General features: G+C 42.9%; 1 protein-coding gene across 1 annotated transcript in view; it reads left to right on the top strand.

The window, feature by feature from the left end:
* The window catches only part of SLC4A10 (solute carrier family 4 member 10), a 299055-nt gene that overhangs the window by 268474 nt on the left and 8980 nt on the right, over positions 1-21601 (top strand). The window contains 3 exon segments of the mRNA XM_029605602.1: positions 254-376; positions 5041-5108; positions 8126-8242. Coding sequence (XP_029461462.1) covers positions 254-376; positions 5041-5108; positions 8126-8242 — 308 coding nt within the window.

Genomic DNA, 21601 nt, shown 5'->3' on the forward strand with positions numbered 1-21601 from the left:
AGCCAAACTCTGGCACACCAAAATGTCTATGCAGTGATCACATGCAAACATTTATCAGACTATCCAGCTCAAACTTTATTATAATAAATCATAATTGGGACACAGCATCTGTAGGTTCACTTCTGCCATCTCAGTACTGCACTGTTTAGCCTATCTCAATACTAAGCATGTGGGTATTTAGACATTTAATGCGGGCTTTGTACTTTGTTTTGGGTTTTGTGATGCCAAATGTTTTACAAATATTTTTTTGCAGGTTTTAGCACTGGTGTTTGTAAGAAAACTTATGGATTTATTTTTCACCAAACGAGAGTTAAGCTGGTTGGATGATTTGATGCCTGAGAGCAAGAAAAAAAAATTAGAAGATGCTGAAAAAGAGGTATGCTGGGACAAACTCTTTTCTGCTATTTCATGACGCTGTATCTTTAAAGAAAGCCCAGCAGTATATATATATATAGAGGCCAATAATCAAATGTATTTCTGTGATAAAACAGTGTTTTCCCCCCAGAAATAGGCTCTCTGAATATTGCATGTGCATGTATGCATGTACTTTGGAGGTGTTTCTGGGGGGGTGGAGAGAGGCAGGCTACACAACAATGTGCCTAGAATAATATTTCTGGGGCGTATTTCAGCTTTGATTATTGATACAAACCCCAAGAGTAAAAAGTACCCACTGTCTGTACCGATGCGGATTGTTTGATTATTACCCACATTGCTGCAAAGTCTGCCCATAGACTTGAAACTAATTTTCAAAGGGAAAGTATGCATGCACTCAAAAAAACAAACAAACCCATAAAACTGCACACATTTATGCCTGCTAATTTATGGAAGTAGTTTCCCCAAAACCTTTATGTGCAATAGTTGTGAAAATGAAAAGTATTGAGAGGGAGGATAACTTTGAAAGCTATTCATGTTAGTACATGTGCATGCGTAAGTGGGCATGCAGGTTAATCCTAGCATTTTATAAACTGCGTAGGGGTTATGTGTGGAAAATTAACATATACATCCATAAGTATTCTGTATTTATGTATATACTATTTCATCAGAAGTACACGTGCATTTTCAGTTTCACATGCACATTTACCAGCACAGAAAAGGAGTGGTCTAGGGGCATTCTTGGAAGTTGCTTTTTAAAAGAGAGATTCGCGGATAAATTATCTAACTTATTTGCGCAATTTTATACCTGCTAATTGACTAGCGCAATTGATATCAGACTTGTCTGTGGTCTGGAATATTTGAGCGAGAGGACTGGGTGAACTGTTGAGGGTTCAGGATGAAGTGCGAAAGGGTCTAGATGAGTTGGAGATGGACTGGTGAACTGGCAGAAATATCAGCGAAATGATGATTTCAAATGTGCGTGTGAGAAAATACTTATATATGTGTACATCATAAAGTACCTGGTTTTATGCTCTGGAAATAATTTTCAAAGAAGTTGCACGTGTAAATGTAACATCCTGCCCTAGCAATTTTCCAAAGCCATTTTCACGCGTAGAGTGGACTTACGTGAATAAATCCTATGGATAATTCAATGGCCTATACTGTAGCAGTTTTCAAAACCCACTAACATGCGTGTATTTACACATATAAAACCTGATTTCAAGCCTGTAAATCATTTTCAAAATTGCTCTATTTTTTTACGCACTTAGAGGTGAATTTTACAAGCCCAGCTCATACATTAATTAGGGAATGTGTGAATAAGTCGGGCTCTCACGCGCTGAGCAAATTTTAAAAACCACCAAGGTACACGTGTATCTCCTGCAGCGCACATCTCAAAAGTTTTCAAAAAGGGATGGGGCGGGGTTTGGGCAGGGCATGAGCATTTTGGAGCAGGAACCTGAGATATGTGCACAAAAACTTCCATGCCCTGGCGCACATTGAGGTCCCCTGCTGCGTAACATTTCTTCTCCTATGGATGACCTGCAAGTTAAAAAGTAAAGAAAACTAGGCAGATCTGCAGGATTTTAAGGCTTGGGGCTAACAGGGGAGAATGGAGGCTTTTAAACTAGGGGGTTTTGAAGGTCCTATCCCTTACCTGGGTGAACTGGGAAAACTGGTAATGGTGTCGTGCGCGCATTTTAAGATCCCCTCACTCGCATGGTCGAAGCAGCATTTGTGCTCATAGGCACGCGTCCCCTTAAAATTGCGCACTCGTGCTTGCGGTCAGGCTATTTTATAACATGGCTGCATACCTGGACATGGGCCAAAGAATGCACGCTGGTTTGAAAGATACCATCCCTAAATATACATGCGCATGTTTATAAAATAGATAAGAAATGCACAGTTCTGAAACACACGCGCGGACTTTCAGAGCATTAGAAAAGGTAATTTAGGAACTGTGCAGTTCCCACTGTGCAGCTTATAAAATACTAACATAAGTCCCCGTGTGTGTATGTATGCACACAGGTGCAGTAACGCAAATAACTTTGAAAGTTATCCTCCCTGTGCAAGACTACATAACTCTTCTCAACCCACCCTCAGAAATGCCTCCCCCTCCTATGAGGAAAAGTGTGTGCACAGAGACCCTACACAAACGCTTTCAAGTGCATTTAGGCTAAACAATTTCCCAAAAGCCCATTTCAGTGGGAAAAGCACAGTTTTAACTCTGGAAATGGCTTTGAAAATTACCTTCATAGGAAGTAATTTTAAGACTGCCTGAACTGATTCAGAGTCAACTACCTATGGACTTTATGTCAGTTTTCAAAGGAAAAATGGAAACTTATCCCAGAAAAACTACCTGCACAGTTTACACCTACTATTTTATGGGGGTTGTTTTTCATTAAAAAAAATGCATATATATTCTTTTGAAAATTCAAAAGTATATGTGCATAAGTGCACATCCATTCCCCCACCCCACTCCTAGAAATGTCTCTGCTCACTGCAGGCAAACATACAAGTATAAAGGCTCTATCTTCAGAGCACAACATTTTGCTGACAGAATTTATGTGCACACTTTTAAAAATAAAGAAATAACTCATAAGTCAGGATCTGCCCTTTATAGCCTGCCCTCTATACAACTACTATCGTAGCAATTTTCAAAAGCCATTTACTCGAGTAAAATGCATTTACACCAGTATATCTTATGGACAATTCAATGGCTTATATTGTAGCAATTTTAAAAAGCCCACTTACTCAAGTACGGTGCCTAACTCTGTTGTAATAGAATGGCTGAGGCATTCTTTACAGCTTTGTTATTAGAGATAGGCCATGAAATTGTGATCCTGGATTGTAATCTGAAATCTCATCTATTATTCAGGTGTTTCTATAGATAACACTCTAAAACATAAAATAATAATTTGGGGAAAATCGTGGGTAGGGAGGACAATAATTTTATAACAGCTCATAGATAATTAATGTCTGTGGGTTTTATGCACATAAGTCACTTTGAAAATCAAGCACAAAATAGAAAAGTCCCTTATAAAATTGTGGATTTTATTATTAAAATTATAATTTTCCAGAATTGTTATTTTTCACACCTTTGAATCACAATTGCCAATAATCATGCCATCAGCAAATAATGGTTGGACCTTAATACTGCAAGCCAGATTTGTAATTTTTCAGCTTATTTCTGTGGGGAAAGAAAATCTAGAGGTTACAGAAATGGTCTGAGAATCATAGAATCCATTTTATATGGCAAAAATTAACAACAGTGTGTGCCTTATTCTGCTGGCGCCATTTGCTATAGCAGCAGCTGCGAGGCAGGAGTGATTGGAGATCGCTCTGCTCCATGAAGACATTTTTAACAAGAAAGTTTGGTTGGGTTGAAAACGGGGGCTGGGAAGGACCTGAGAATGTAGATTTATTTTGTCTGTGGCCTGTGAGCACCCCTAGTTGGTAGTTGTAGAATCACTTACATGAATATGGCACCTATTAGTCAGCACAAAATTCATTAAAGCAAAACACAACTAAGTAAATGAAAACCCAGCACACAAGTTAATCTCTTGTCTGGTGCATGGAAACCTGTTGGTATGAAGAAATGTATATCCTGAAAGTGCATATTAATGATACTAAATGTTACATATTCTTTTCACTCTCTTAAAGGTGACTGAAAAGCCGGGTGCACGTCAAAATCAGGAGATGGGCATGCATGTAGCACATGTGCGTGTCCACCTGATTATATAAGCCGCCCACATGTGCACACAAGTCCCAATGTGTGAATATTTTGCATTGGAGAAAAAAGGGGCGGAATGTAATTGTGGTGTGGGCGGGGCATGGGCATTCTGGGTTGGGGGCCAAGAGGTGCGCTCGCAAGTACTTACGCACCCGGGCACGCGCCCAGGTATAGTTGAGTATAGTTGAGTATAAATAAAAGTATTTCAAAGCATCTTGGAAGTGTTTCAGAGGGTCTGGGATAACTGGGGTGATTGCAGGCTAGAGATCCAGGTGTGGGGGGGGGGGGGGGTTTGAGATCCTAGCTCTAGACTAGGCAAACTAATGGGTGAACTAGTGAAACTGGCCATCGGCTGGACACGCACCCATTATAAAATACCCTACCTAGCTGGCCTGTAAGCCGACTTACAGTGTTGGGTGCGCCAAGCGTAAAATTAAACGCACACTAAAATTGCCGCATATCTGACCGCGCGCCCATATGCACACGCACATGTGCGCCCACATTCCTGTTTGAAGGTTGCCATCCCTAGGTTTAAATTTGTTTCTCATGTTTGGCCTTTCTGGACCTTTTGGTGGCGTGTGCTCTTTTTGTATGCTGAATTGATGTTTCTTGAAACACCTACTCATGTGCTTTGCTGTGGCCTCACATTGGCTTGTGGATGCCTTACAGATGGTACAAAATTCTTTTCCTAACTGTGAGGGTAAATTCCTTATGAAGAGCACCAGCAGCAAATGCTTTGAAAATCAGAATTTAAGTTAATGTATAGCACTTATTTCAGGTAATTTTGGTCTGATTTCAGTTCTTATCATTGCACTCCTAATCCTTCTGACTGAAATGCAGAGTTTCGATAAAAACTGACTATAATGCTGTATTTGTTCACATGGCAATCTGAACCAGACAGTAAATGTTGTTTCCTCATGAACATTCTGTCCTAGGAAGAAGAAATTATGCTTGCAATGGAAGAGGAGGGAACAGTACAATTAGCAATGGAAGGGAATTGCAGGTACAGTATAAATATGCCATGGTATAAGTTATCAGCTGACAGTGCCAAGTATGGACCACTTCCAATAGTCTATAACATTGTGAAGATGTGGACTCAATCCATGATAAGCTCCATCGAATACAGCAGAGATCATCAAATCTGCTGTAGTTGTCAGTGCATAATTGGATACCTAAGTTCTGATCATATTCAGTGCATCATTATAAAGAACTAAGAAATAAATATCTATATATATTCTACATGGTCCAAATTCAAAAACCTTGAGAAACCCTGACAAAAAAACGAGAATTGAAAAATGTCTGCATTACCTGGCTACATTTTTCCAGGTGACTTTTGACCTGGGTAACTTTAGCCAGGCATGTTCAGCAGAACACTAACCCATTTTTGTTCTGCTTTATATCCAGGAAAAATTACCTGGGTAACTTTCCTGGTCACTGGCCTGCTGAATATGGACCTCTATAGGGCTATTCTTTTTTTTTTTTGGTTAAAATGTAAACATGTAGTATCTCTTTCCTTCTTCATCTTTGAAATCCATCTGGTAATCTTAAGGCTTTTCAAGGTAGTGGATGCTTTAACTCCTCAGCTAGTAGGAGGTATTCCTAACCTGTTTATTTGCTCTGTAACACACCCTGCTAAAAAAAAATAGCAATGGTTGCAATATCGTATTGCTCATATATCAATGTTATTATATTCTGCATGATACTAGAAAATTATTCATTGTTAAGTCACAGTACTAGATGAGTTCTTTAGCTTGAAATAATCTAAAAACTATGCTGAATTTATGTAGCATAATTGCAGAAAGAGAACATCAGAAGTCATAGTGGTCTTTGCTTGCTATTTAGAGATTTTCAGTTGCCAACACTTCTTTAATTACCCTTATCTTAAATTCTGTATTATAAATGTATTTTAAAAATTCATCTTCACTTTAACAAAAATGGCCCAATATTGAAAGCTAATCGGGTATGTAACTTAGGGGGTCATTTTTCAAAGCGATCGCATGCTTTTCGCGATCAACCACCAAAAGGGGCGGCATCAAGACCGGAACAGGAGGAGTCGGGGCAGCACCGGGGCAGATGCCACGAAGACAGCGTGGATGTCGAAAAGGTAAGGAGCCTTTTCGCTTCCAATTTCGCACCCAATAGCACCACCTTTTATAATGGCACTATTGGGTGCGAAAGCCAGCAGCAGTCGCACAGCGGAGGTGCGATCGCTGCCAGTCATCGCAGGCCTGCCCCCCGCTTCAGCCCCCCACCCCCTGTACCGCGCGATTCATTTTTAAAGATGGCGCCGGCCGTCCATTGCTCCCACCATGTGACAGGGGCTGGCCAATGGCACCGATAGCCCCTGTCACATGGTAAGGACAAAGGGCCAACGGCGCCATTTTGTTTACTGGCAGCTGACAGCCCAAGAGCGGGAGATCACTCCCGGGACCCCTGCTAGACCACCAGGTACTTTAGAAATATTTTTTTTGGGGGGGCAGCAGGGTGGGGAATTCTAAATAATTGAATTTAAAGGGGCAGGGTGAGGTTTTTTGGGGGTATTTTTGGCTTGTGACAGCCAAAAAAACCGCCCAGAACCGCAGGAACAAAGATTTCCCGTGGTTCTTTTATGAACCCGATAACGGAAACGAGTCTGGTACCGATTCACATCCCTAGTAGACAGCCAGGAGGGTATGGAAAACAAGAGGAGAGATCAAGTGAAGTTCGAGGAATGGTCTAAGGTCTGGCAGCTAAGATTTAATGCTAAAAAAATGCAGAGTAATGCATTTTGGATGCAAAAACCCAAGGGAAAGGTACAACATTGGAGGTGAAATTCTTCTAAGCACAAAGGAAGAGCGGGATCTGGGGATAATTGTTACTGATGATCTTAAGGTGGCCAAACAGGTGGATAAAATGACAGTAAAAGCCAGAAAGATGCTTGGCTGCATAGGGAGAGGAAGGGTCAGCAGAAAAAGGGAAATGATATTGCCCGTTTAGGTCCCTGGTGAGACTTTATTTGGAATAATGTGTACAATTCTGGAGACCACATCTTCAAAAGGATATAAACAAGATGTCCAGATGGTGGCTACTAAAATGGTCAATGGTCTTTGTTCTAAAACACATAGGGATAGATGTAGAGATCTAAACATGTATACCCTAGAAGAAAGGTGAAATAGGGGAGGTATGATAGAGACATTAAACTATTTCAAAAGGTTCCATGCACAGGAGGTGAGCCTTTTTCAATGGAAAGGAGGGTCTAGAATGAGAGGGTCTTGTTATGAAGTTAAAAGGGGGTAGTCTCAGGAGTAATCTTAGGAAATATTTCTTTATAGGGTGGTCGATGCATGGCATAGCCTCCCAGTGGAAGTGGTGGAGATAAATACAGTATGTGAATTCAAGAAAGCATGAGATAAATGCAGGGGATCTCTAAGGAAGTGATGAAAATTATAATTCTAAATTAATTGGATGGATGGGTAGATTGAATGTTTCTATGTTTCTATCATAAGATTTATTGCCTAGGCATCTTAGTGTTGTTATGCCCTGACTTCTCTTGATAACCTGAGTTTGCCATAAACTTGACTCTGGTGTTTTAAACAGTTCCTTCCCCTCAAGCAGCACTTCATTTAAGTTTGTTGTATTCAGAATGTAGATTTGGGTATTAGGATGCTGATAGGTTAGTTTACTGATGGCCAGTTCCACATTACCCTATCAGTTGAGGATGGTAAAACTGGAAGGCTCCTTTTAAAATGTATATAGTTGATGCATGAATTTCTTTTCAACAGCAGCAGCAATTCCACAGATATCATGCCAAGGTAATAAAGCAGACACCAACTGGGTTATTTAAACTAAATGTACATTTACTAGCACTGCATCATTGAGCTGGGCCATTTCCTGGCTTTTCCAATTTACCCCTGATGCTAGTGTTGTAACAGTCAGTAAGTTTCTAAACATGACTTGTTTAGTGTGTTTAGCTGAGTACTAAAATTTTAAGATCACAATCCAATTATTTATTTCATGTATTATGTGTTAATTCTTACCTAGGGACGATCCTTCTATAATAAATATTTCTGACGAAATGGCAAAAACCTCTGTGTGGAAGTCTCTGCTAATAACCTCCGAGAGTTCAAAGAATAAGGAGTCAAGCTTTACTTCTAAAAGGTTTTAAAACTTTTTTCCTTTAGTAACAAAATCATTTGTACTTTTAAAAGAAAAAGTGAGTTTCAGCTATATAATTTTATTGGTTATAGATCTGTTGGCAACTAGATAATTCATTTTTAAATTATTGTATAAGGATAATTCAAGATTATTTTTTTCTAAACAATAACATCTTGATTGTGTGTTGAGTGAAAAACTACTTTATACAACTTATTTTAAATCTACTACTTATTAGTTTCAAACTGAGTCATTCACCTGTATTTCCTCAAAGCAAAGCTGGCAGCACCTTGGGGGGGGGGGGGGGGGGATGGAGAAGGGAAGAGGGGTATTCCACTTGATTTTCTATTCTTATGTGGACCCTCTTATATTGTATTCCGAAGTCTTCATATTGTCCAAACATGGCAGAACCAGAAAACAAGTGCTAAACCCCTAGAGGCTACTTGTTGAAATTGAATGGTTAGATCCCTTCCTGGCATCATTGGGATGGATGTGGCAAGGCTGAGTTGCTTTGGGGGGTGACAGCTGATGGATATATTTCTGCTGCAACATGAAGCATTATGGAGGATGTGGAGTACATGATAGGGAAGAGAGGAGAGAGAGAGAAGGAGGAAGTAACAGGAGAAAACACAAACACATACTTGAGCACTTTAAAGGAAAAAGGTGTTTGGTAGTATTGATGAAAGACTACATTAGGCATTCAGAGGCTTGAAATCAAACAGCTTCTTTGAGCTCACCAATTGTTTTGGTTTGAGTACAGAGCTCTTTTCTAACAGCTTAACAGCTTTGATGCCATGGCAGACTGTGACATCCAGCTGCACAGAGACGATAGGATGCTCCTAAAGGTCGGATGGCAATGCCTTGCAGAGACAGGACAAACAGATCCCTACTGGGCTGCCTCTCTCCATGTTCCCTTTTCTTCCCAACTAGGACCTCTTATGATGCCCTTTCAAGATCCTTACTGACCCAGAAGAGAGATGGATAGAAACATACCCTTATGTATATTTTATTGTATTTATTTTAAAACATTTAAATCCTGCTTTATCCATCATTTAAGGAAGACATATCAAGACATACATAATAATACATCATATGTAAACATCACAAATAAAAATGGAAACTAAATGAAATGAAACAGGGTACTTGCAAATTCATCTTTACAATAAAAGATGAAAAAGGAAAGAGAAAGCAATTGAAAGGGCTTAACAGAATGGTATTCAACTATTTAACAGGATTGGGGGTTACTTGCACAGAGCAGAAGTTACTACCCTTAATAGAAGGCTTGGGATAACCTGCATGGAATGGCAGTAATTACTCTTAACAAAAGGCGTAGGGGTAATAGGGATGTGAATCGTTTATCTGACGATTGAAAATACCGTCCGATATTTTCAATATTGTCAGATATTGGGGGGTCCCCGATAGCGATAGAAAACCCCATGATTAATTTAGTGGGTTTTCTTATTGTTATTGGGGGGGGGGGGGTGGGAAGAAAGGACACAACCTAAAAACACAACCTGACCCTTTAAAATGAGTTTGTTAGTATCCCCCCACCCTCCGATCCCCCCCCCCAAAAAAATTTAAATACCTGGTGGTCCAGCGGGGGTCCTGGGAGCATACTCCCGTGCTCGGGCTGTTGGCTGTCACTAATCAAAATGGCGCTGATGGCCCTTTGCTCTTACCATGTGACAGGGGCTATCGGTGCCATTGGTCGGCCCCTGTCACATGGTAGGTGCACTGGATGGCCCGCGCCATTTTTAAAGATGGCGCCGGCCGTCCATTGCTCCTACCATGTGACAGGGACCGGCCAATGGCACGGATACCCTGTCACATGCTAAGGGCAAAGGGCCATCGGCGCCATTTTGTTTACTGGCAGCCAACGGCCCGAGCGCGGGAGAATGCTCCTGGGACCCCGCTGGACCACCAGGTATTTAAAAAAATTTTTTGGGGGGGGGCTCCGGAGAGTGGGGGGATACTAACAAACTCATTTTAAAGAGTCGGCTGTATTTTTTGGTTATCGGCTCGGGCGCAGCCGATTAAAAAAAAAACAAAAAAACAAAAACCCGATCGGACTGCAAGATAAAAATTTCACAATGTGAATCGGAACCAGAATCAGAACCGATACCGGTTCCGATTCACATCTCTAAGGGGTAACCTGCATGGAGCAGCAGTTATTATCCTAAAAAAAAATTGCTGGGCAGACTAAATGGACCATTTTGGTCTTTACCTCCCATTATTTACTATGTTACCTTAATGACCTGATCTTAGAGCACAAGGAGGATTATAAATATGAAAAATAGCACCAATCCAGGGTGAGACATTATTGTTTAGCAGCTTATGTATCAGCATTGCAATTTTGTTCTTAATTCTCCATTGGTGTGGGAGCTCACGGAGATACTCCAAAACAGGTGCAATGTGTTCTCTAATGACGGTGCTCATCAGAAGACATGCAGCAGAACGCTGCACTATTTCAAGTGCTCTAAGTGTGTTTGCCAGAGCCCCAATGTAAGCAGAGTTATAGTCCCAGGTTGTGAAAACAAGCACTTGGAGCACTGTCTGAAAGTCTATGAATCTCAGCAGTTGTCTTAACTGATGCCACATATTTAATTTAAAGAAAATCCTCTTTACTACTGACTGTACATGTGTGCATAAGGATAAGTTAAACTCAAGCCAGACTCCTAGATTCTTTACTTTCATCACAGTTGAGATGATGCAACTATCAACCCGGAAAATTGATAATGCATCATTGATGAAAAGCAGCTAAGAATAATCACCTCTGTCTTGTCAACATTTAATGGCAGCTTGTTATGGAAAATCCATTGTTTGAAGGCTGCTAAATAGATGGAATCAAGAGCTAGTATGTTTTCCCAGGTGCAAGTTTTACATAGGAAAATTTGAATGTTATATGTATAAATTCAGTATCCTATTCTTAGCCCTGCAAGAAGCCTGCAGATTGGAACCATGAGTATGTTAACAAGACTGATAATAAGGCTGAGCCCTGAGGCACCTCCATAGATACTCTATGCTACAATAATGCCTCAGGGCCAATCCTCACTTGTTAATGATGCTCAGTGAGGTAAGATGAGAAATAGTTGAATACTATATCTGCAATTCTGAAATCCTTCAGCCTGAATAATAAAATTTGGTGGTTAAGAGTATTAAATGCGGCTAATATGTCGAGAAGAACTAGCACATAGTCTGTCCCACTGTCAAAACCCCACCTAAACACATCAAAGGTTGACAGTGGAAGGGTCTCAGTGCTAAACAATTTTTAGAACCCAAATTGGTAGTAATCCAACAAAATATGCTCATCCAAACAGGTACCAGTCTGTGTGGTTTGTCCTCTCCTGGGACTTTCTGTTCTCTTGTAGCTTTCTCTCTCTGGGTACAGATATTCTCCCTCTTCTGCTCTCAGCACTAACAAATAAGCATACATCCAGGCTTACTTGTATAAAGGTTTGCAAAGAGGATTGCACATGCTCAGTTTAGCATATACCTGCTATTTAGCTCACAGACACTATCAGCTCAATATTTAAAAATATCCAGTTATCAAAATTGTCCGGATATAACTTATCCAGATAACTTAGAAGGGATATTCAGTGGTACGGCTATGCTGCTAAATATATCTGGATAAGTTCTAGTTAACCAGATAAGTAATATCCTGATAACTTTAGACCTGCTGCTGTCTATTGCTACTGCCTATTGCCCGCCCTCAACATATCCAGCTATAATTTAGCCAGATATATGGCTGAATATGCCTATTTTGCCATTTAGATGGATAATGTTTGAGTTATCTGTCTAAATGGATTTTAAATATGGACCGCTATGAGTGCATAGAAGCTAACATTTTAGGGGTTAATGAGTACATTAATAGTGTTTGCACACTAATTAGTATGTACATGCTATGGAAGTCATTTTATATCTCCTGCAGGCTAAAATTTAGTGATTGGTATTTTAGCATATACATTCAATTTTCAGCAATATGCACACATTTTTGTAGCACAGGTTTTAGTTCATAGACTCCATAAACCATGCAAATGCATATTTCTCTCTCTGAAAAGATCAGGTAATATGTAGTAATATGAGGTGCTCAACAAACAAACCCAAGTAGACTCTGAAGGCATGGGCCAAAGCAATAATATGAATAGATTTGGTAACAATTAAAACATTACATCTTTATTGTCAATTGTACAAAATAAATAAAATACTAGAACACCTTAACCACCTAAAGGGGTTATTTTCTAAAGCTTTATTGCGTGCGTTTGGCCTTATCGCGTGCGTTAGGGCCCTTATCGCATGCAAAAAGGGCCTTTTCGCATGCTATATAATGCAAATTAGGGGGAGGGGAGGAGGCAGGGAGGGGGCGGAGTTGGTGGTGTCTTCACTGCCAGCGATAATGTTACTAACATTATCGTTGGCAGTAGCACGCCGAATACCACCACCTTTCACGATGGTGCTCTTCAGTGTGAAAGCCGGCAGCCGGCGCACCACGGCCGCTGAAATCGCACTGCTGTGGTGCGAAGGCTGCGGCTTTCGCAGGCCCGCCCCCCTGTTTTCGCAGGGGGGGGGCGGGCCTGCGAAAGCCGGCAGCGATCGCACCACCATGGTGTTATTGCTGCTGGCTTTCGCACCCAATAGCGCCACCGTTCACGTGCGCTTCCTCGCCACCCTGACTTCTCCCCTCCCCACCCCGACTCCACCCCGGCAAGCTATCACAAGCGATAGTCTTAGATAGTCTTAGAAAATGACCCCCTTAGGTAGGTTAAGGTGTTTAGTATTTTATTTATTTTGTACAATTGACAATAAAGATGTACTTTTTTAATTGTTACTATATCCATTAATATTAGTGCTTTTTCCCACTCCTTCAGAGTGTATTTGGATTTATATGTGTGTATATATATATATATATATATATATATATATATATATACACATTGTATTTATTTTTTGCCATTAAACATTTTTGTATTTCTAGCTATGTCTGTATAGCAGTAAACAAAGTGAAGATCGGTGTATAAACGAAAGCCCTTTATTGAAATTTGCCCGACTGGCCGAGTTTCACTCTTTGTTCAAGAGCTGCCTCAGGGGCAATAAATTGAAGCAGGACTAATCTCACGCCTGCAGGGCTGCGGCCACAATGTTTGTGAATCCACTATTGTATAGGATCGTTTTACCTGTTCTTTAAAACATGTGGTGTGCACACCGCATTCTCATATATTTATTTATTTAGAATTTTTATATACCGAAGTTCTTGTAGGAATACAAATCAATCTGGTTTACATGGAACAGAAAAATACCAAAGGCCTTAAATAAATGCCCAGGGCTTTACATGAAACAGTTAAACAGAACGATTCCATAGAACAATTAAGTGGTAACTCTCTCTGGGTTTTGAAAACAAACCCAAAGGCTTAAATAGTAGAAATGTGCTTTGTTTTTTTCTACCGGGTCGTTTTTTGACTCGGATACTTCGTGGTAAAATTCAGGTTTTCTCGTTTAGTTTTTTTTGAAAAACGAAACGAGGAAACCCGAAACCGGGCCAAAAAACGAAGCGGGAAACGAAGCTAAAAAAAATCCACCCCAAGCATTTAAAATCATTTTCGTACATACATAGAAACTCCCCCCCCCCCCCATCCCGATCCCTCCCCAAGACTTACGAACATTCCTGGTGGTCCAGCGGGGTCCCAGATGCCATTTGTTCCTCCGTGCCCATGTTCGCAATTGCCAGCCAGGCTTGCTCAAAATGGTGCCGAATAGCCTCTGAACTACCATGTCACAGGGGCTACCGGCGCCATTGGTCAGCCTCTGTCACATGGCCATCGGCGCCATCTTGTGCTCCTATCATGTGACAGGAGCTGACCAATGGCGCCGAAAGCCTCTGTGACATAGTATGGGCAAAGGCTATCGGCGCCATTTTGATTACTGCAGCCGACAACGAAATCGCTCCCAGACCCCGAGGGATTATTGGCAAGCCTTGGGGGGGGGGGTCAGGAGTAATATCTATTACAAAATATTCAATATACTATAGGACAGTACTTTCCACTGCAAACTCTTCTCGGTATAACCAGGTCTTAAGCCCCTTTTTAGAAATGTTTGTATCACTCTGAGTTCTTAGGCATTAAGCTTACAGCAACTCTCAATTAATAAGATATAAGTGTTCCTCTTATTGTACTTGTGGAAAACCTCAAGGTATGTTGGAAAACAAGTTCATTGTAGCAAGAACCCACTGCAAAGTTAGAGACATTGTAATGATGCAATATCGCAATGCAATAAAATGCTGGGATCTAAAAAATTGAAATAATTCTGCTTTTGAAAAAGTTAAATGCTTTCATTAATGTGTTTAAACGTTATAACCAAATAAAAATTAGTTCCATTCAGTGAACAGTTAAATATTTATGATGGGCATATTAAGAACAATTAAACTACTTTATCAAAAGTAGTCTTTTCTCTTATCTTTGAATGTTTACAAGGTTTAGAGCTCAGTTCAGCAACTCATAAAACACTGCATGCTGTGATTTGTGCCAAGCTGGTCATGAAATAGCCCATAAGGTAATTTCATTCTCTATTCTGTTATCTGCAGAAAGAATATATACTGTATAAATATTTTGGGCAGTGCTTTAAATCACATCAGCTCTGTGTTCGGATCTGTTTAGAGATAGAAATGTTATTAGCACCTATTCTCTCTGTCTGAAGTTTTTTTTTTTTTTTCTGTTACCTTGACTCATATAAGCCCTTCTTGTACACTGGCTTCCTGCTTGTTTTGCAGGAGACAACATGGCATAGCCTCTCCTACCACTGTACAGGCAATTAGAATATAATGCCAGATAAAGACCATAAGGCCCATCCAGTCTGCTCAATTGACTTCCTGGTGCAGTGCCATAGACCGCAATTGATCTATGGCTTTCCCTTCATTTCTTATCCCTTAAGGATCCCCTGTACTCTCTTACATTTCCCTGACTTCTGTTACTGTTTTTGCCTCTATCACCTCCACTAGGTGCCTACTCCATGTATCTATCCCATCCATTTCTGTGAAGAAATATTTTCTACCCTTATGCCCAAGTCCATCCTCTCCGAGAGTCTAGCCCAGAATCTCTACTCTACCAAAAAGCATCCATCATGTGCACCACATAGCCTTGGAGTGAGTTATTAGACACTTTCAAGCTGGCTGCGCCTTTTAGTTTTTCCATAACATTAGTCCCTAGTATTTTTAAACGGGCTTTTAAAAAGTATCTTTAGAGTGCAATAAGATATATATTTGGGGACATGAATGGGTAATTGCTCCTTATTTCCCAAAATAACTATTATGATGTGTGGGTATGTGGGCCCTTGGCCCGGGGTACAAGTTGTCACTACCTGTGGGATGGACCCCCATAGGTCTGCACAGTCAGGAGGCGAGGTCAGAGACAGCGGTTAGCTCAGAGTAAGGCAATGGAGAGGTTCCCCAGCACCAGGAGAGAACCCCGTGGAGAGTAGACTGGAGGTTATACCTGGGCAGGGAACCCGAGGGAAGGAATGCTAGACAGGTCGCAAAGCGGAGGGCGTGAGGCTTGGCCAATCAGGAGGTACTCCAGAGGGCAACCCCCGAAGGGAGGAGCTGCACATCGTAGGATGATGATTAACGCCATAGGCCAGCCCACAGGACAGGGAAGCCCGAGCTGAGCCTCTGGTGATGACATAGCACTGCCCCAAGGATCAGGGAAGCATAGGCAGTCTCAATGTAATACGTGAGTGCACCCCCGAGGAGTGGAGCAGTGCACAAGTCCCAGGGAAGCCGGAGAGCACTACCCTGAGGAGCGGGGAACTCTGGCAGTCACTGTAATATGTAGATGTGGTCCCGAGGAGCGGGAGGCGTGGAAAGTCTTGTTCAGGCTGCAGGCCCAACCCCGAGAATCGGGGAAGTCCCACTGTAGAACTTACAGATAGCTGAAGTGTCCCAGAGGTAGTCCCGAGGAACGGGAGGCCTTGCAAGTTAGAACCCAGGAGACGCAGAGCCAATCTGTGGAGCAGGGTAGGCAGGAGAGCGAGTCCCTGATGTGTGTACTAGCCCCCATGGGGCGGGTACTAGACAGGGTCCAAGTCCAAGGCATGAAGCTTGGTCAACGGAACACATAGGCAGTAGTCGAAGATGAACGTAACTTGTTGCCAAGTCGGCTAGCTGAGGGCGAACATGGAGTTTAAGTACACAGGTCTGATGATGTTATCAACTGGAGATGCCCCCGAGGTTCCCACCAAGAAGGCGTTAAAGGGAGGCCCGGTGGCGCACGCATGCGCGTGCCTAGGAAAGCCCAAAGTCGAGGAAGATGGTGGCAGCGTCCAGGCCGCCATGAGGAGTCCAGAGGAATGCGGCGGTGAAGGTTGGCCCGAGTCGTGAGCAGCCCCAGGTAGGGCAGGAGAGCAGTGCAGGAAGTGAGTACACGTGGTTGCAGCCGTCTGCGACTGACAAGCATAACAAGAACACTGAATATTTATCATTAACTCAAGTGCATATTGATTTCTCCATTATTAGGGCAATTTTTAAAAAGTCCCTGCATTGATGCAATCTCTGGGTACTTTTTTTTTTATTATTTTAATATTTATTAAGTTATGACATTTACCAAAGAAAATGTTATAAAACAGGAAAAACAAGTAATATAACAGAAAAAATTTTTCCCTTAACATAATTTTCATAATTAACAGTCCACATCTAGGAGGTGATTAGAAATATTGCTCACAGTGTATCTAATTTCTTATACAACCTATTTCCCTTACAACCATTAAGATTGGGATTTATCCCTTAGAAAACGTTCCAAGTGAGCAGGGTCCAAGAAAACAAATTTATTATTTTGGTGCATTATTTGGCACTTACAGGGAAATTTTAAGAAGAAGCTGGCTCCTATTTCCAGAGCCTGTTTCTTCAAGGACAAAAACTGTTTCCTACGGGCTTGTGTAGCTCGGGAAACATCTGGAAAAACTTGTATCGTTTGCCCACAAAAGCTATAATCCTTGTTTTGAAAATATTTTACAAAGAACTGGTCTTTCTCTTTTTTTAAAGAAAATGTAATTAACAAAGTTGCTCTCGACTCAATTCTATCCAAGGAGTCTTCTAAAAAAGTAGAGACTCCTGGACTTTGCAAAATATCCAATCCCCCCTCCTGCACTTGGATCGTTTTACTCCTAGGCAAATAAAACATTTTAGAAGTCATAGGGATTTTCTCTATTTCAAACAATAACACTTCAACTGCATATTTCTTATATAATTCCTCAGCTGACATCAATCTTGAAAAAGGAAAGTTCAATAATCTAAGATTAAGAGATCTCAGCTCGTTTTCCATTAACTCAATTCTATTATGCAGTATCAACTTATCTTTAATGGAAGATACATTAATGGCCTGAAGATTATTTACTAAAGGGCTCAAATTTGCTACTGCTTGTTCCAACCTATCAGTCCTATTATCTAGTTCCTCCAATTTTGCTCTTGTTTCTACAGAGAATGTATGAATATTAGATATTGATCTGGTCATTTTCTTGTCTATTTTCACAGACAATTTCCACACATCCAATAGAGTTACATTTTCAGGTTCAGCATTATTCTCATCTTCTCCATTCCCAACATCAGGAATTAATGATGGCAACTGGACATTACTTCTACTAGCAGCAGCCTCGCTACCCAATACTCTTTGAAGAGAATGTGTATTCTCCTCTGGGATATCCCCATTCTGATTAGATATGGGGATATTACATCCAGAGGGTCCTGCAACTAAATCAGCCATTTGTATACCTTCCGCTGGTTGCAAGGGAGGTTGTGTGGACCTAGGGCTGAGGGTTACTTCTAAAATAGAGTTTCCCCCAGTATTCCCCCTGTCAAGGGGCTCCGACATATGAACTATATGAGAGTCCATGGGTCCAGTTATTGTAGACAAAGGAGCTGCAGGAGAGGAAGCATAGTTTTTACTCTTCCGTTTCTTACCCATAATTTCGCTCCCAGGGGCGCGCCCCTTTGGCGCGTGGCTTCGGCTGCGCGCCGCAGGGCCCTGATTTTATGCTATCCCGGGGCTCCTGCTGATGATATCACCGGGTCCGCCCACTTGCTCCGGGGCTCCCCGCTCCGATCCAGGAAAAGGTCTTTCAGCTTCAAAATTGCCTCGAATTAGGCAATACTGGACTCGGGCAGCTTCCCACACCTGAGCCTCTCTCTCTCCTCACCTCAGTTCAAACGTGGCAGGGCCCTGATTTTATGCTGTCCCGGGGCTCCTGCTGATGATGTCACCGGGTCCGCCCACTTGCTCCGGGGCTCCCCGCTCCGATCCAGGAAAAGGTCTTTCAGCTTCAAAATTGCCTCGAATTAGGCAATACTGGACTCGGGCAGCTTCCCACACCTGAGCCTCTCTCTCTCCTCACCTCAGTTCAAACGTGGCAGGGCCCTGATTTTATGCTGTCCCAGGGCTCCTGCTGATGATGTCACCGGGTCCGCCCACTCGCTCCGGGGCTCCCCGCTCCGATCCAGGAAAAGGTCTTTCAGCTTCAAAATTGCCTCGAATTAGGCAATACTGGACTCGGGCAGCTTCCCACACCTGAGCCTCTCTCTCTCCTCACCTCAGTTCAAACGTGGCAGGGCCCTGATTTTATGCTGTCCCGGGGCTCCTGCTGATGATGTCACCGGGTCCGCCCACTCGCTCCGGGGCTCCCCGCTCCGATCCAGGAAAAGGTCTTTCAGCTTCAAAATTGCCTCGAATTAGGCAATACTGGACTCGGGCAGCTTCCCACACCTGAGCCTCTCTCTCTCCTCACCGCAGTTCAAACGTGGCAGGGCCCTGATTTTATGCTGTCCCGGGGCTCCTGCTGATGATGTCACCGGGTCCGCCCACTCGCTCCGGGGCTCCCCGCTCCGATCCAGGAAAAGGTCTTTCAGCTTCAAAATTGCCTCGAATTAGGCAATACTGGACTCGGGCAGCTTCCCACACCTGAGCCTCTCTCTCTCCTCACCTCAGTTCAAACGTGGCAGGGCCCTGATTTTATGCTGTCCCGGGGCTCCTGCTGATGATGTCACCGGGTCCGCCCACTTGCTCCGGGGCTCCCCGCTCCGATCCAGGAAAAGGTCTTTCAGCTTCAAAATTGCCTCGAATTAGGCAATACTGGACTCGGGCAGCTTCCCACACCTGAGCCTCTCTCTCTCCTCACCTCCTCTGGGTACTTTTTACCCAGAGTTCTCAAATGGAAAGTGAAAAACATGCTTTCCGTTTGAAAATTGCCTCAGGAAAACGTACCCTCAGACATATGTACCTACTTTTTTTCTGTGGGCACAGTTTCCCTTGAAAATAACACATGTGCATTATTTTCTTTTGTTGTCATAAACATGGGAATGCCTTCACCTTCACCTGGGAATGCCTTCACCGAGGATAAGCAGGATGGTAGTCTTCACACGTGGGACACATCATCAGATGGAGCACGATGTGGAAAACGTATGTCAAAGTTTCTGGAAACTTTGACTAGATTCTCTAAGCATGCCAGGCATCCCCTACACCACATGTCCATGCAGGGTCTCTCATCAGTCTCTTTTGTTTTTCCCGCAGAGCTGCAAGCCTCACAGTTTAAATGAGCTCTATAAACTTGGCTTATTGTCTTCTGGAAAACTTTGTTTTCTTCACGGTTTTTCGTGATTTTTTTCTTCGGTCTGTCACCGGATCCCTCTCGGTGCCTCCCAGTAGTGTCCCCAGTCAGGGTTTACGACATTTTGGATACGTTTCTTTTCACAGTTGTTTCCCCCCATGGTGGCAGTGCCTCGGTGCCTGCCGGCCATTGACTCCCGCCACCATTGTTTCATCCTTCTACCCTTTTGTTTCGCCCTGTCATGGCCACATCCAGCTTTCACCAATGCCCCCAATGCCTGAGGACCAAGTTGATCACTGATCCTCATGAAGTTTGCTTCCTTTGCCTGGGGGCAAAGAGTTGCTTCTGAGGATTTGGGAACACCCCCCTCACAGTGGCTTCCATTAATAAGAAGGCAGACAGGGTTTACCTCTTTCAGAAGGCTACTGGATTCGATAAGTGTCAGCTGCCTCACCAGTCAGTGGTAGTCAAATCCACCCTCAAGAGGGCCAAGCGCTCTTGGACCCATTCCTTGGTGCCCCCGAGAAAGGACCACATAGCGATTGACACTCTTGGGAGGAAAGTGTTCCAAGGTGCCATGTTTATTGCCCGCATCACTGCTTATCAGCTTTACTTGAGCCAATACTTGCAGGACATCTGGAAGCAGGTACAGAAGGTGGCTGAGCAGCTGCCTGAACAGCAGCAAGACACCCTCATGTTGCTGGTGCACAAGGGTCTGGAGTACGGGAAACATGAGGTCTGTGCAACTTTAGATGTTTTTGAAATGGCATCAAGGGTCTCTGCAGTGGGAATCGGCGCCTGCAGAATGGCATGGCTGTGGGCCTCGGATCTCCAACTAGAGGTATAGGAAAGTCTCACTGATGTACCACATACTGGAGATAATCTCTTCTTAGATAGGGTGAGGGATTGTCCCAACTGTGGAACAATCATGAAACCCTCCAGCAACTCTCCGCTAGTACCCTAGATCCATCCTCCTCCTCTAGGCCTTTTCTTGAGGCTGAGGCCAAGAAAGCCTTTTTTCACCAAAGAACCAGCAGAGAATTCCCAAGCCCCAGCCAGCTTCTAAGTCAACTCTGGGGATGGGATGTTGACTGGGCCAAAGGGAGCGTTCCCAGGACAATGAACCTTCCAGTCGGGGGCAGGCTGTGGTTCCTTGCAAACCAGTGGCCTAGTGTAACCTCAGACCAGTGGGTTTTGTCCATCATCCACTAGGGTTACCAATTAAATATATTGGGTGTCCAGCCAAATTGCCCTCTGTACCCATTTTGGGGGCTGATAACACATCAGGAGGTACCACAAGCAAAGCTCTCCTCCCTTTTAACATCCAGAGAGGTTAAGCCTGTGCCACCAGGACAAAGAGGGCAGGGATTCTACTCCAGGTACTTCCTGATTCCAAAGAGAACAGGAGGACTCCGTCCCATCCTAGACTTGAGGGCCCTGAACAAGTTTCCAAAAAAAGAAAAGTTGAAGATGGTTTCCCTGGGCACCTTGATCCCCCTTTTGCAAAAAAGGGGACTGACTATGCTCCTTTGACTTGAAGGACGCATACACCCATATTGAAATCTTCCCCAGTCACAGGAAGTATCTCTTATTTGTGGTGGGAAAACAGCATTTCCAATACCAGATTTTGCTGTTCACAACTGTTTGCGCTCACATCTGCCCCACGGGTCTTCACAAAACGCCTGACCATGGTGGCGGTGCACATTCGCAACTGGGAGTGCATGGTTTCCCCCTATCTGGACAATTTGTTGGTCAAGAGCACATCTCAGGCAGGGGCCTCTGGAT

The sequence above is a fragment of the Rhinatrema bivittatum genome, chromosome 6 (assembly GCF_901001135.1).
Source record: "Rhinatrema bivittatum chromosome 6, aRhiBiv1.1, whole genome shotgun sequence".
Classification (NCBI taxonomy): Eukaryota; Metazoa; Chordata; class Amphibia; order Gymnophiona; family Rhinatrematidae; genus Rhinatrema; species Rhinatrema bivittatum.